We start from the raw sequence: 14,398 nt of genomic DNA on the forward strand, positions 1-14,398 counted from the left end.
ATCAAAAGTTACAGCCAAAAAACCAGAACCTGAATTTTCGACATTTTTCAGCAGGTGCTTTTTTGCTCGCCATTTCTCTCCTGTTGGTCCTACGCTCTTTTTGCTGCGATTTCTGAGTTCCTGGGGGTCCGATTGGTCAGAAAAGGGTCGTTTAAATCGAATCTGAGACCAAAAGTTTTTTGCCAAAAAAAAAAGTAAGTCTAACCCCTTTCCATTTTTGGCAAAAATTTTCGCGATTTTGAAAAGTGCTGGAATCAATTATTTGTAGCACTGATCGGACGTAATTTTGCGAGAGAAATCGATTGGGCGCAGTCCCAATACGCTGTGATCAACGCATCAAAAGTTACAGCCAAAAAACCAGAACCTGAATTTTCGACATTTTTCAGCAGGTGCTTTTTCGCTCGCCATTTCTCTCCTGTTGGTCCTACGCTCTTTTCGCTGCGATTTCTGAGTTCCTGGGGGTCCGATTGGTCAGAAAAGGGTCGTTTAAATCGAATCTAAGACCCAAAGTTTATTGCCAAAAAAACAAGTAAGGCTAACCCCTTTCCATTTTTGGCGGAAATTTTCGCGATTTCGAAAAGTGCTGGAATCAATTATTTGTAGCACTGATCGGACGTAATTTGGCGAGAGAAATCGATTGGGCGCAGTCCCAATACGCTGCGATCAACGCATCAAAAGTTGCAGCCAAAAAACCAGGACCTGAATTTTCGACATTTTTCAGCAGGTGCTTTTTCGCTCGCCATTTCTCTCCTGTTGGTCCTACGCTCTTTTCGCTGCGATTTCTGAGTTCCTGGGGGTCCGATTGGTCAGAAAAGGGTCGTTTAAATCGAATCTGAGACCAAAAGTTTTTTGCCAAAAAAAAAAGTAAGGCTAACCCCTTTCCATTTTTGGCGAAAATTTTCGCGATTTTCAAAAGTGCTTGAATCAATTATTTGTAGCACTGATTGGACGTAATTTTGCGAGAGAAATCGATTGGGCGCAGTCCCAATACGCTGTGATCAACGCATCAAAAGTTACAGCCAAAAAACCAGAACCTGAATTTTCGACATTTTTCAGCAGGTGCTTTTTTGCTCGCCATTTCTCTCCTGTTGGTCCTACGCTCTTTTTGCTGCGATTTCTGAGTTCCTGGGGGTCCGATTGGTCAGAAAAGGGTCGTTTAAATCGAATCTGAGACCAAAAGTTTTTTGCCAAAAAAAAAAGTAAGTCTAACCCCTTTCCATTTTTGGCAAAAATTTTCGCGATTTTGAAAAGTGCTGGAATCAATTATTTGTAGCACTGATCGGACGTAATTTTGCGAGAGAAATCGATTGGGCGCAGTCCCAATACGCTGTGATCAACGCATCAAAAGTTACAGCCAAAAAACCAGAACCTGAATTTTCGACATTTTTCAGCAGGTGCTTTTTCGCTCGCCATTTCTCTCCTGTTGGTCCTACGCTCTTTTCGCTGCGATTTCTGAGTTCCTGGGGGTCCGATTGGTCAGAAAAGGGTCGTTTAAATCGAATCTGAGACCAAAAGTTTTTTGCCAAAAAAAAAGTAAGGCTAACCCCTTTCCATTTTTGGCGAAAATTTTCGCGATTTTCAAAAGTGCTTGAATCAATTATTTGTAGCACTGATCGGACGTAATTTTGCGAGAGAAATCGATTGGGCGCAGTCCCAATACGCTGTGATCAACGCATCAAAAGTTACAGCCAAAAAACCAGAACCTGAATTTTCGACATTTTTCAGCAGGTGCTTTTTTGCTCGCCATTTCTCTCCTGTTGGTCCTACGCTCTTTTTGCTGCGATTTCTGAGTTCCTGGGGGTCCGATTGGTCAGAAAAGGGTCGTTTAAATCGAATCTGAGACCAAAAGTTTTTTGCCAAAAAAAAAAGTAAGTCTAACCCCTTTCCATTTTTGGCAAAAATTTTCGCGATTTTGAAAAGTGCTGGAATCAATTATTTGTAGCACTGATCGGACGTAATTTTGCGAGAGAAATCGATTGGGCGCAGTCCCAATACGCTGTGATCAACGCATCAAAAGTTACAGCCAAAAAACCAGAACCTGAATTTTCGACATTTTTCAGCAGGTGCTTTTTCGCTCGCCATTTCTCTCCTGTTGGTCCTACGCTCTTTTCGCTGCGATTTCTGAGTTCCTGGGGGTCCGATTGGTCAGAAAAGGGTCGTTTAAATCGAATCTAAGACCCAAAGTTTATTGCCAAAAAAACAAGTAAGGCTAACCCCTTTCCATTTTTGGCGGAAATTTTCGCGATTTCGAAAAGTGCTGGAATCAATTATTTGTAGCACTGATCGGACGTAATTTGGCGAGAGAAATCGATTGGGCGCAGTCCCAATACGCTGCGATCAACGCATCAAAAGTTGCAGCCAAAAAACCAGGACCTGAATTTTCGACATTTTTCAGCAGGTGCTTTTTCGCTCGCCATTTCTCTCCTGTTGGTCCTACGCTCTTTTCGCTGCGATTTCTGAGTTCCTGGGGGTCCGATTGGTCAGAAAAGGGTCGTTTAGATCGAATCTAAGACCCAAAGTTTTTTGCCAAAAAAACAAGTAAGGCTAACCCCTTTCCATTTTTGGCAAAAATTTTCGCGATTTTGAAAAGTGCTGGAATCAATTATTTGTAGCACTGATCGGACGTAATTTGGCGAGAGAAATCGATTGGGCGCAGTCCCAATACGCTGCGATCAACGCATCAAAAGTTACAGCCAAAAAACCAGAACCTGAATTTTCGACATTTTTCAGCAGGTGCTTTTTCGCTCGCCATTTCTCTCCTGTTGGTCCTACGCTCTTTTCGCTGCGATTTCTGATTTCGTGGGGGTCCGATTGGTCAGAAAAGGGTCGTTTAAATCGAATCTGAGACCAAATGTTTTTTGCCAAAAAAAAAAAGTAAGGCTAACCCCTTTCCATTTTTGGCAAAAATTTTCGCGATTTTGAAAAGTGCTGGAATCAATTATTTGTAGCACTGATCGGACGTAATTTTGCGAGAGAAATCGATTGGGCGCAGTCCCAATACGCTGTGATCAACGCATCAAAAGTTACAGCCAAAAAACCAGAACCTGAATTTTCGACATTTTTCAGCAGGTGCTTTTTCGCTCGCCATTTCTCTCCTGTTGGTCCTACGCTCTTTTCGCTGCGATTTCTGAGTTCCTGGGGGTCCGATTGGTCAGAAAAGGGTCGTTTAAATCGAATCTAAGACCCAAAGTTTATTGCCAAAAAAACAAGTAAGGCTAACCCCTTTCCATTTTTGGCAAAAATTTTCGCGATTTTGAAAAGTGCTGGAATCAATTATTTGTAGCACTGATCGGACGTAATTTGGCGAGAGAAATCGATTGGGCGCAGTCCCAATACGCTGCGATCAACGCATCAAAAGTCGCAGCCAAAAAACCAGAACCTGAATTTTCGACATATTTCAGCAGGTGCTTTTTCGCTCGCCATTTCTCTCCTGTTGGTCCTACGCTCTTTTCGCTGCGATTTCTGAGTTCCTGGGGGTCCGATTGGTCAGAAAAGGGTCGTTTAAATCGAATCTAAGACCCAAAGTTTTTTGTCAAAAAAACAAGTAAGGCTAACCCCTTTCCATTTTTGGCAAAAATTTTTGCGATTTTGAAAAGTGCTGGAATCAATTATTTGTAGCACTGATCGGACGTAATTTGGCGAGAGAAATCGATTGGGCGCAGTCCCAATACGCTGCGATCAACGCATCAAAAGTTACAGCCAAAAAACCAGAACCTGAATTTTCGACATTTTTCAGCAGGTGCTTTTTCGCTCGCCATTTCTCTCCTGTTGGTCCTACGCTCTTTTCGCTGCGATTTCTGATTTCGTGGGGGTCCGATTGGTCAGAAAAGGGTCGTTTAAATCGAATCTGAGACCAAATGTTTTTTGCCAAAAAAAAAAAGTAAGGCTAACCCCTTTCCATTTTTGGCAAAAATTTTCGCGATTTTGAAAAGTGCTGGAATCAATTATTTGTAGCACTGATCGGACGTAATTTTGCGAGAGAAATCGATTGGGCGCAGTCCCAATACGCTGCGATCAACGCATCAAAAGTTACAGCCAAAAAACCAGAACCTGAATTTTCGACATTTTTCAGCAGGTGCTTTTTCGCTCGCCATTTCTCTCCTGTTGGTCCTACGCTCTTTTCGCTGCGATTTCTGATTTCCTGGGGGTCCGATTGGTCAGAAAAGGGTCGTTTAAATCGAATCTGAGACCAAAAGTTTTTTGCCAAATAAAAAAGTAAGGCTAACCCCTTTCCATTTTTGGCAAAAATTTTCGCGATTTTGAAAAGTGCTGGAATCAATTATTTGTAGCACTGATCGGACGTAATTTGGCGAGAGAAATCGATTGGGCGCAGTCCCAATACGCTGTGATCAACGCATCAAAAGTCACAGCCAAAAAACCAGAACCTAAATTTTCGACATTTTTCAGCAGGTGCTTTTTCGCTCGCCATTTCTCTCCTGTTGGTCCTACGCTCTTTTCGCTGCGATTTCTGAGTTCCTGGGGGTCCGATTGGTCAGAAAAGGGTCGTTTAAATCGAATCTGAGACCAAAAGTTTTTTACCAAAAAAAAAAGTAAGGCTAACCCCTTTCCATTTTTGGCGAAAATTTTCGCGATTTTCAAAAGTGCTTGAATCAATTATTTGTAGCACTGATCGGACGTAATTTTGCGAGAGAAATCGATTGTGCGCAGTCCCAATACGCTGTGATCAACGCATCAAAAGTTACAGCCAAAAAACCAGAACCTGAATTTTCGACATTTTTCAGCAGGTGCTTTTTTGCTCGCCATTTCTCTCCTGTTGGTTCTACGCTCTTTTTGCTGCGATTTCTGAGTTCCTGGGGGTCCGATTGGTCAGAAAAGGGTCGTTTAAATCGAATCTGAGACCAAAAGTTTTTTGCCAAAAAAAAAAGTAAGGCTAACCCCTTTCCATTTTTGGCAAAAATTTTCGCGATTTTGAAAAGTGCTGGAATCAATTATTTGTAGCACTGATCGGACGTAATTTTGCGAGAGAAATCGATTGGGCGCAGTCCCAATACGCTGTGATCAACGCATCAAAAGTTACAGCCAAAAAACCAGAACCTGAATTTTCGACATTTTTCAGCAGGTGCTTTTTCGCTCGCCATTTCTCTCCTGTTCGTCCTACGCTCTTTTCGCTGCGATTTCTGAGTTCCTGGGGGTCCGATTGGTCAGAAAAGGGTCGTTTAAATCGAATCTGAGACCAAAAGTTTTTTGCCAAAAAAAAAAGTAAGGCCAACCCCTTTCCATTTTTGGCAAAAATTTTCGCGATTTTGAAAAGTGCTGGAACCAATTATTTGTAGCACTGATCGGACTTAATTTTGCGAGAGAAATCGATTGGGCGCAGTCCCAATACGCTGCGATTGGCGCATCAAAAGTTACAGCCGAAAAACGAGAACCTGGATTTTCGACATTTTCCAGCAGGTGCTTTTTTCTCCGTAACTTCTATCCTGTTGATCCCACGCTCTTTTTGCTGCGTTTTCTGAGTTCCCGGAGGTTCCATTAGCCCAGCAACGGTCATGGAAATCAATTCTGAAACGAACAGTTTTCGGCGCTAAAAAAAGGAAGCTTTGTGCTATGCATAAATTTTTCAAGGATACGTGATACGGACCATAAGAAACACCGAAATCCTGTGAGTCAAAGTTTTACAGCTTGCATAAATAGCGACACTAATATCTCGTGTCATGGTGCGCTGATAATACGACATTAGCCGGCGCAACATATTGGAACCTGTACCCGAAATCCACAATACCAGTTGGAGGACATCGACCAACCCTTGTCCCGGTACTGCACGCCTATGGAAATAACGGGATACCGACGGCAGATACGCAATTTCGACTGTTTTTACTTGATGTCGATAAAACCCGCGCAAATTTATAACGGATATATATTGCATCACCTCGTTCGACCGTGCTTAAGGCGCGGGCGGGGGCGTATGACGTCAGAACCAGGAACACATCCACGGCGATGGAAAATCACCCCTGAGCTGAGCTTTCGTGTAGTTGTCTAGGCGGATAGGGGATAGGCGTAGGGAGTGGTAGTTTGTAGTCGAGAACCGGAATTTAGCAAAGTAAACGAATATTCATTACTAATTTTAATAGTCAGCCAAGAATTGACCCGACTTAAACGTATAATATACCGTAACATATTCCAGTAGAACAAGACCGATTGAAAAGCAGAGCAACACGTACCGTCATAATTATAATAACAACGTCAAAATTCTGCAACGTCACGGAGTTCTGTTTATCACCAAAACATGCTAGCCGTCACGATTAATTTGTGTGAGAGTAATTTACACAACGGTGTATTTAAGTACGGAGGGTTCGAAGTCCTGTTTACCGGCAGATACTACGAAAGCGCAATACTCGGTACTGTATACACAGGTACTTTACAGTTTGGACAATGAATGTTATATTTCCGTTGTATTAATCATTGTTCAAGACTGCTGATCGCTGGTATCATTTTAACGCGTTTTTTACTTTCTCAATTTTAACTCAATATAAATGCACATATTTTTTGTGCAATTGATAATATATTCATGACGCTGGCTTACATGCAGTTTTTTTGTTTTAGATATTCTTCAAATTGTATTGGAGAATGCTGGATGCCAATAGCTTCAAGATGCCGGACTGAATTTAAAAGAGGGTGAACAGAGGGAGTGAGAGAGGAATATAAAGAAGAAGGAAAATTCAATGAGAAATTAGCGACAGAGTAGTTTATTAGAAAAGCATATAATGAGCCACGCTCAGCAGCATGTATTGGCTAGTGCGATAGTACTGGCCCTGATAGTGGTCCTGGGAATTCACGTCTTCCTGTTTCCCATGTATTCGTCAAACCCTCGTATAAGGAGGATAAAGTTTTCTGAGTATGAGCAGCCTTTGTGCCACACAAATCTGAAGAACGTTCGTATTCCTGTTGAGTGGAAGAACCAATGCCCCAAGTATGGAATCGTATCGGCTGTACAAGCAGGAAGACTGGGAAATCAAATATGGGAATACGCCTCTGTCTGGGCCATAGCCAGAAGAACTGGCCTCGAAGCATTCATGCCAAGATGTATTCTCAAAACTCTTGAAGAACACTTTGAGCACCTCAGCATACCTCCGTTAAGCTACATTGGTCAATGCACTTTAGATGGCGGCCAAGTCGTGAATTCATTAGATCAGTGGAACAGTACCGAACAAAGTATTATATTACCAAAGTAAGCTCGAGTGTAAAACTAGTTCTTGGTGGAAAATCATCGTTTCATGTACTCCAAATGAATTTTCTAAACGTATTTCGAACTGAACTTCTTCTCATCTGTTAGAAGAAATGCTACTGACTTCTTTCAAAAAAAACTGTTCAAACTCACCTGAAATTTTTCTAGGTACGCTGCTCACTGGTCAATCGTGCTCGACTGGCTGGAAGATGTCCGCCGAGAATTTACTTTCAAACCCAAACTTCGTATGAATGCTGAGATGGTGCTGAAAGAAGCTGCGCAACAACATAATTTGTCTGATCCAACGTTTGTTGGTATCCATGTAAGGAGAACGGACTATATAGATTATTTATGGAAGACACGAAAGGTTCGTGCAGCACCGGTAAGTTTTTATCATGCTGCAATGGACCATTATGAGAGAAAGTATAGGAATGTTGTGTTTATTGTGGCCAGCGATAATATTGGCTGGTGCAAGTATAATCTGAAAAGAAAGAAAAGCAAGATCAATTTTATTTCTGAACCGGATGAGAAAGGACCCGGCAAAGATCTTGCCATTTTATCGTCATGTAATCACAGTATTATTGACTACGGTACTTACGGCTCCTGGGGTGCGATATTAGCTGCTGGTGAAACAGTAGTTTTTAACGTGACTGAATATTTTTCTACACTCATGGCTGAAGTGTTGCCAAATTGGAGAGTTATGGGATAGAACAAAATCAAAACTTTTCACATCCCTGTACCATAAGATTTATTGAAGCTGTACATCAAGCCATGGTAATTAAGACTTGGAAATATTCATATATTTTTTTAATAAACTATCAGGTAAAAATAAATTACTTATCTGGTATATAAAATGAAACAATTTTTTCACTAATCAAATAAGCTTTTTTAAATATTTTAATATTTTGCAAACGAAAATACTGACAGTTGGTAATCGACTGTGTATGCAGTTTCAGGGATGTGAAATAATCTATTCAATTGAAATGGCCAAATAAACCTTTTAAATATCGTTTTGTTTCCATGTAATAACATCTCGGTAAAATACTAGTCATTATGTCACTTAATTCAATATAGATCTCAGAACTTTTGTCCTTTCAACTTTTCAGTATGATGACGTTTTTGAATATTTTTAATATCAATTTATCAATATTTAGATGCAATAGCAGATTCGGATGTTGGGTTCTGATAAGATATTACTTAGCTCAACAATAGTAAATCCCTATACTATTAGTTTTTCTACAAGCCTTTTCAATAACAGACCAATATAGCATTTAATGTCCTCTCTGTACAACAATCATGGAAGTATATTCATTGGCGTAGTACAGTCAATAGGTAGCTAAATTTTTAGTGAAGGTAATTCATGTTCAAAAATATATAAATATACATATATATGTATATACACACATATTAATACACATAAAATAGATGTAAGGGGTATGCATAAACAGGGCTTAATTTTAAAAAATGGTACCCTGATGACACAATTTTGTGAACCAGTTAACAAAATTTCGAACCTTTCTACGAAAACAAAGAAATTATTTGATTTTTTTTTATTCCTCCTGTTAAAAATCAAAGTAACCTGAATTTAAAATATTTTTTGTTAGAAAAAAAAATTGAAAGCAAAATATATAACAAAGGATCAATGGACCATAATATATTTAATATTAAACATATAATTATTTTTTCTACATTAGGATTTACGTGAAAATAGTTGAACAAAAAATATGGAAGCCCTGTGAGTAAAAACTTTTTATTCTTTTTCCAGTAAAGTACCAAATGATTAGGATATTAATACCAAGATCCATGTAATTTGTACCCTGTAAGTTTGTTTTTAGCTTTTGCGTAGCTATTTTGAAGTTGTAATGTAGAACAAAATCCATAGCATTTCTATGTAGCTTTAGTATCGTAACATGTTGTACAAAACGAGTTGTTGGAAGCAGGCGTGAGGAATGAGACTATTATATATATTATATCTTATATATATTATATACACAGATAATTACTATGTATTTGCTACATGAAAGTATAAAAAGTGCGGGAAAAGAAAATCTATCACTCTATATTATCTTCTATTAAATATTATGGCATTTGTGATAGGTTGAAAAACGTATTTGCCAAAGTAAGTCAAATTATTATGGATAACATTCTGTAACGTACTGTGGTGCTTTAATTTAATCTTTTCTGCATGAAGGAGTTTCTTAGTTTTTAAGTCATGTTGTTTTCTTAGAGAAAGAAATTTTCAACCGTGAATCTTAATATTATAATCCCTATGATACGGAAAGTATGAAAGTCTGGAATTGGCATGGAGTATTGAAAACTATATTACATTTATAGGCAATTATTACTGGACTATGTCTGCTTTCAACATTCGGTACAATTCTATTCATCTACCACTCTCATGATGTACAATGATTTCATCTGTGATTCTATTTCTTATTGTGCCAAAATTATTACTATATATTATTATATAAAATTATATCTTTACAAATATAAAATAACAAAAATACGATATTTATGAAGAAATATATATATGTATATATATATATATATATATATTCGTAATGCAGGAAAACTATAAAACACATCTTTATTTTGAGATTTATCTGAAATCTGTAATATGTACCCTCATTAGTACATACATAAAATTGTAAAAGAGCTTGATAATTGTTTATTGTAACCATTGAGGCCTGTGAGAAAAAATATCGTACATACATTCAAATTTCAGAAAAGGAAGATCCAATTCTCAACTTATATACGCAGAGAAGTGTTTTATCTGTGTCCTGCCTTGATAAATGTTTCAAATTTAATAAACTGTGACCTGACGTATTTGACTTAAAATAATATTAAACTTAGAATAGTAAATGTCTAATACACAAACAAGACACACACACACACACACGCGCGCGCAAAAATATCTATACTAAAATTCAGCAAAAACCTAAACTACCATCCATGTACACGTCTATAGTGTATATTTGAAAGCGCATATATTGCCGTATTTGTACTCATACACGAATAGGTATGTATATGTATGGTAAAACCTTATAAAATTTGTGGTGCATGTTTGTTCCGACGAATCATAAGGCTTTAGTAATTCAAATCTTTCAATGTTATTGTTTATTTCTACCGACAACATCAATTAAAAAAAACTCTTCTCGTTTTGCAGACATGAGGAAAACAATGGAAAATATATTGACAAAAATATGATTTTTTAAAAATGTAATGTATGCCTCATCATTTCAGGGGACATGTCACGTTAATCTTTATGACGCATACACACACGCATATACCTATATAAATATACATAAATATATATATATACATATTGTACATCCTCTGTGATAAATTTATCTAATATTTGAGGATAATAGATGTATCTGTTTCTGACGATCGTTTACCGTATTCTGGAATAAAAGTATTGTATGTGCATCGAAGGAAATTCAATTTTTCAACCCACATTTACAAAAATTTTTGTTCACATAGCCATTGATGGCAAATACATACTTATGCTCAGGGTAGTACTGATCGATATTTCAAGAAGGTTAATAGTATGGACGTTGACAACTGCGTGTTTTATGTACGCTGATGTTTTATTTATACGACCTTATACGAAAGTTTATATTATATACAGTCTAATGTCTCATCTATTATTAGACACAACTGAGGTAGAAACAAGACTCATTTTTGCACCTAAGACTTTGGTTCTGATGGGTTGAAAGCTGATCCCAGATTCTGGTATTCCATATTCCTGTAATTTGCTTTGGCACGTCACTAAAAGATCGTCGTGTGCTTTGCAAACTCTTGCTAATTCCACTTGAAGATCTTGAATGGCTGTGTTTTTACGATTTAACAATTCCTGGTAGAATAAAATAGTTATTAAGTGATAATTGAAGTATTCAAATAACAGGGCAGAATAGTCACACTTACTTCCAGTTTCTGATTGACGCTCAAAATAGTCGCTGGATCTAACTGAGCAGCAGCTAACACTTCACTTATTTGGACCTCTCGCTGTTCCAGCAAGTCAGAAAGTTTCTGTAACTTTTTCTCAAGGAGGACGTTTTTCAGCCCAGTCTTTTGCTGAAGTTCTAAAATCGCTGAGACGAACCTGGAATGAAGTTCATCACGCTCACCTTGACACTACAAAAAACGAAAAATGTGCACAGTTAGTAAAATCCTATGAGATAGTTTCAGGTGATGCACTCGGATGCATATTTTGCTAGTCACCTTTTCGAATCGCAGCTCAAGTACTTCGTTCTCCCATTTCAGGTTTTCTAGTGACTTCACAGCTTCAGTCAATCGTTTCTTGGTGTTCTAATACAAACAAAAATACATAAATAAGTGAAAACAGGAAACTGTCATTGGATAATTGGCATTAATGAATAAACCCCAACACCCACTGCCAAACACGTTTTATCCTTGGTGTAATTCAGAAGTTGTCGACTATATTCTGATACTTGTTCCTGAGCAATTTTCAGATCTGCCTGGAGTTTTTTGTTATCGATCGACAATTCTCGTACCTGCTTTTTCATTCGCTCTTCGTGATTTTTCATCACTTCCATTTGTTCCTAATAGATTAAAATATAAGGATCAATTGACTTTCTCAAGAGTAAATGATGGGTGTATCACAGTACCGAATAAATCTAACTTCAGGTCATATCCCATTCACCTTCATGCTTCGAATTAGAGACAAGTTATTTAGTGTGATATCATTATAGTAATTCTTCATTTCAGCAAATGATCTTTCATGATTTTTTATCAAATCCGCAATTTGTTTGTTTTTCCTTTCCTCTACTTCAGTTATTTCCATTCGATGTTTCAATGTCAGCGATTCGTATTGATCGGCTAATTTATGCTCATACTTTTGCTCCAGTTCGATTGCTTCTGCCTCAAACTTCTTCATCATGTTACTCATTTCCTCTGCATTTGCCTATTAAGTGAGGGAAAGAACATAATCATATAATCTTATATTAATATGGGTGAAAGGTAAATTCTAATTTATAAAAGACTACGTTACTACGCACCAGTTTCAGTTCGCGTATTTCATCTACTTGTGCCATTTCTTGCTCTTTGCGCATTCTTTTGAGCTCCTTTTTATCTTTGATAAGTTCATTTTCTTGCAAAATGTGATCATCTTGAGCCATTTTGAGCGCCACCATATGCTCAGCCTTGGTTTCGGACAAATTACTTTGATGCTCATACATCAAGTGTTTCACTTTTTGCTTATACAACTTTAGTTCAGCTTCGTGCTTTTCAATTAATTCTTCTTTTTCACGTTCCTTATTTCTACGTAAATATCATTGCATAAGATTCTTGACAAAGAATTAGTAAGTATTATTCCGTTTTTACACTACCTAATAGTTGCACGAGCTTCATCTAGTTGGTGTCGTGTAATTTCCCAAAATGTTCTCAGCTTGTCACGCTCTAGCTGAAAGAAATTTCTTTCTTCGCGTTCCCTTTCCATTTCTTCCAAAATTTTATGCGAATAGACTTCCAGCTGCTCTCTATTCATTTTCGATGTATCTACACCTTCGACAGATTCCATTTTTTTCCCTCTTCCTTTCTTAGGACCCTATAAGAAAAAGTGATATTTTTTACTAATAAAATTGGCATTGACAGAAAACATATAAGTTGATGGATCATTTTTAAACCTTACCATTGTGCTAGTGAATTTTTACAAAGACGTTGACAATACTTTCTTTAGTTGTACTCCAATGTATAGTTTGCGATAAATTTTTCTTTAATGAGATAGTGTAGTACGTACACCTATTCAATTATTCAATCATTGAATACTGATGTAAAGTTATTCGAAAATTCAAAACTTTTGAAAGCAATGAAAATACCAAACTTCAGAATGTTGCCATACTGTTTGTCTATGGTTACCAAGCAACGTCAAGTATAGAAAGAATATATAGATAAAAACACCTGTTGCCTCCACTGGTTGCTTTTAAAATTGGAATCGACAATTTAGTATTAGCAAAGAATATCATTTGAATAAAGATGAACAAATTTGGAATAGATAGACAATAACTATACATGTTTTACAAATTGTCTATTAAAATTCTATAGGGTTTACTTGTAAATAAGATTACAGATTACAGGTATACTCAATAATTTTTTTTCAATCAATTTGACTAATAACATAAATGAAACAGTTTCACAAATCATAACTCACAACAATGTCCATCTTATTGGCAGAACATGTAGTGACAACTGAAAATGATTTGAATAATGAACGATAATAGCGCGAACGGAGGATGCGAGATCTTTTACTTAATTTCCAAATGTACCAGCTGCAGCCCATAGTTATAGTTAAATAGATAAAATATGCTGTAATCCCTTTTCACATGATATCAGAAACTAAACGATCGTTTAAAAAAGAAGTAAGTAATTTATATCTATTTTAATAACTCGAAATTCGTTATGGTTGGTACTGACAATAATTTAATAAATTTCTCCGGTTCATTGATCAAAAAAGGTAAACAATCGATTCGTGACACTCGTATAAACATACAATTTATCTAAAGTCTTTCTCTGAGAAAGCGTAACACAATTTTGCTAATCTTATAGTTTGTTAGGCTTATTACTATCACGCATACATAGTGAAAATAAAATACAATAACGCGTCGAGATTTATCAACGACGTACATACGATACGTTCATATTTCAACAGTATAACAGATAATTAAGGCAGAGCAAGTATATCCCAGCTAGAGCCTCAAGCAATTCAATTCGCGTTACCTAAATATTGTCTTATATGGTGTAATGTAGGTTTAATGTAATGCATATTAAAATTCACCAACACGTATCCCGTTATATAAAACTATCAAAATGAAAAGAAAACAGTATTGAACTACTTTTGTATATAATATTATGCAAGAACGACTATTCCCAGACCTAATAAAATACGAGTTAGTATAAGATTGAATTTTTTAAAAATGTTCTACATAATCTGTACAATATCTTACGTATCAGTATTACGATAAAATTCATTATCAGTAAGTTACGATTTTTTGCAAGAATTATCAGTTCATAATTCAAGCTATATTTCCGATTCTTCAAATATTGTACGAGAAACTCAGATATAGCATCGACGGCTTGCAAATATCATTCAACAACTTAAAAATAATATTAAGTAAGTTATTTTGTAAAATATTGTGATAAATAATTCTTCACTTTTCACGTACAGTTTGGTCCAACAACTGATTTTGTATT

General features: G+C 36.9%; 2 protein-coding genes across 4 annotated transcripts; one reads left to right on the plus strand and one right to left on the minus strand.

Moving 5' to 3' along the window:
• Positions 1 to 5,939: 5,939 nt before the first annotated feature.
• On the plus strand, positions 5,940 to 8,013 carry LOC124307120 (galactoside 2-alpha-L-fucosyltransferase Sec1-like). 3 transcript variants are annotated; one of them, XM_046768527.1, is made up of 4 exons: positions 5,940 to 6,061; positions 6,146 to 6,374; positions 6,565 to 7,189; positions 7,355 to 8,013. In XM_046768527.1, the coding sequence occupies exons 3-4, from the start codon at positions 6,726 to 6,728 to the stop codon at positions 7,893 to 7,895; spliced, it is 1,005 nt and encodes a 334-aa protein (XP_046624483.1). In that variant the 5' UTR covers positions 5,940 to 6,061; positions 6,146 to 6,374; positions 6,565 to 6,725; the 3' UTR covers positions 7,896 to 8,013. The 3 variants fall into 3 exon arrangements, with proteins under 3 accessions (XP_046624483.1, XP_046624482.1, XP_046624484.1); XM_046768526.1 differs by having other exon boundaries at positions 5,948 to 6,061; positions 6,149 to 6,374; XM_046768528.1 differs by having other exon boundaries at positions 5,948 to 6,061; positions 6,149 to 6,359.
• A 2,393-nt stretch (positions 8,014 to 10,406) lies between these two features.
• LOC124307115 (dynein regulatory complex subunit 4) lies at positions 10,407 to 14,257 on the minus strand. The gene is made up of 8 exons (XM_046768511.1): positions 12,840 to 14,257; positions 12,538 to 12,755; positions 12,208 to 12,469; positions 11,853 to 12,113; positions 11,584 to 11,751; positions 11,411 to 11,497; positions 11,114 to 11,323; positions 10,407 to 11,042 (listed from the first exon to the last, which is right to left on the minus strand). Exons 1-8 carry the CDS (start codon positions 12,840 to 12,842, stop codon positions 10,827 to 10,829), a joined length of 1,425 nt encoding a protein of 474 aa, XP_046624467.1. The 5' UTR covers positions 12,843 to 14,257; the 3' UTR covers positions 10,407 to 10,826.
• Positions 14,258 to 14,398: the final 141 nt, after the last annotated feature.

The sequence above is a fragment of the Neodiprion virginianus genome, chromosome 6 (assembly GCF_021901495.1).
Source record: "Neodiprion virginianus isolate iyNeoVirg1 chromosome 6, iyNeoVirg1.1, whole genome shotgun sequence".
Taxonomy (NCBI): Eukaryota; Metazoa; Arthropoda; class Insecta; order Hymenoptera; family Diprionidae; genus Neodiprion; species Neodiprion virginianus.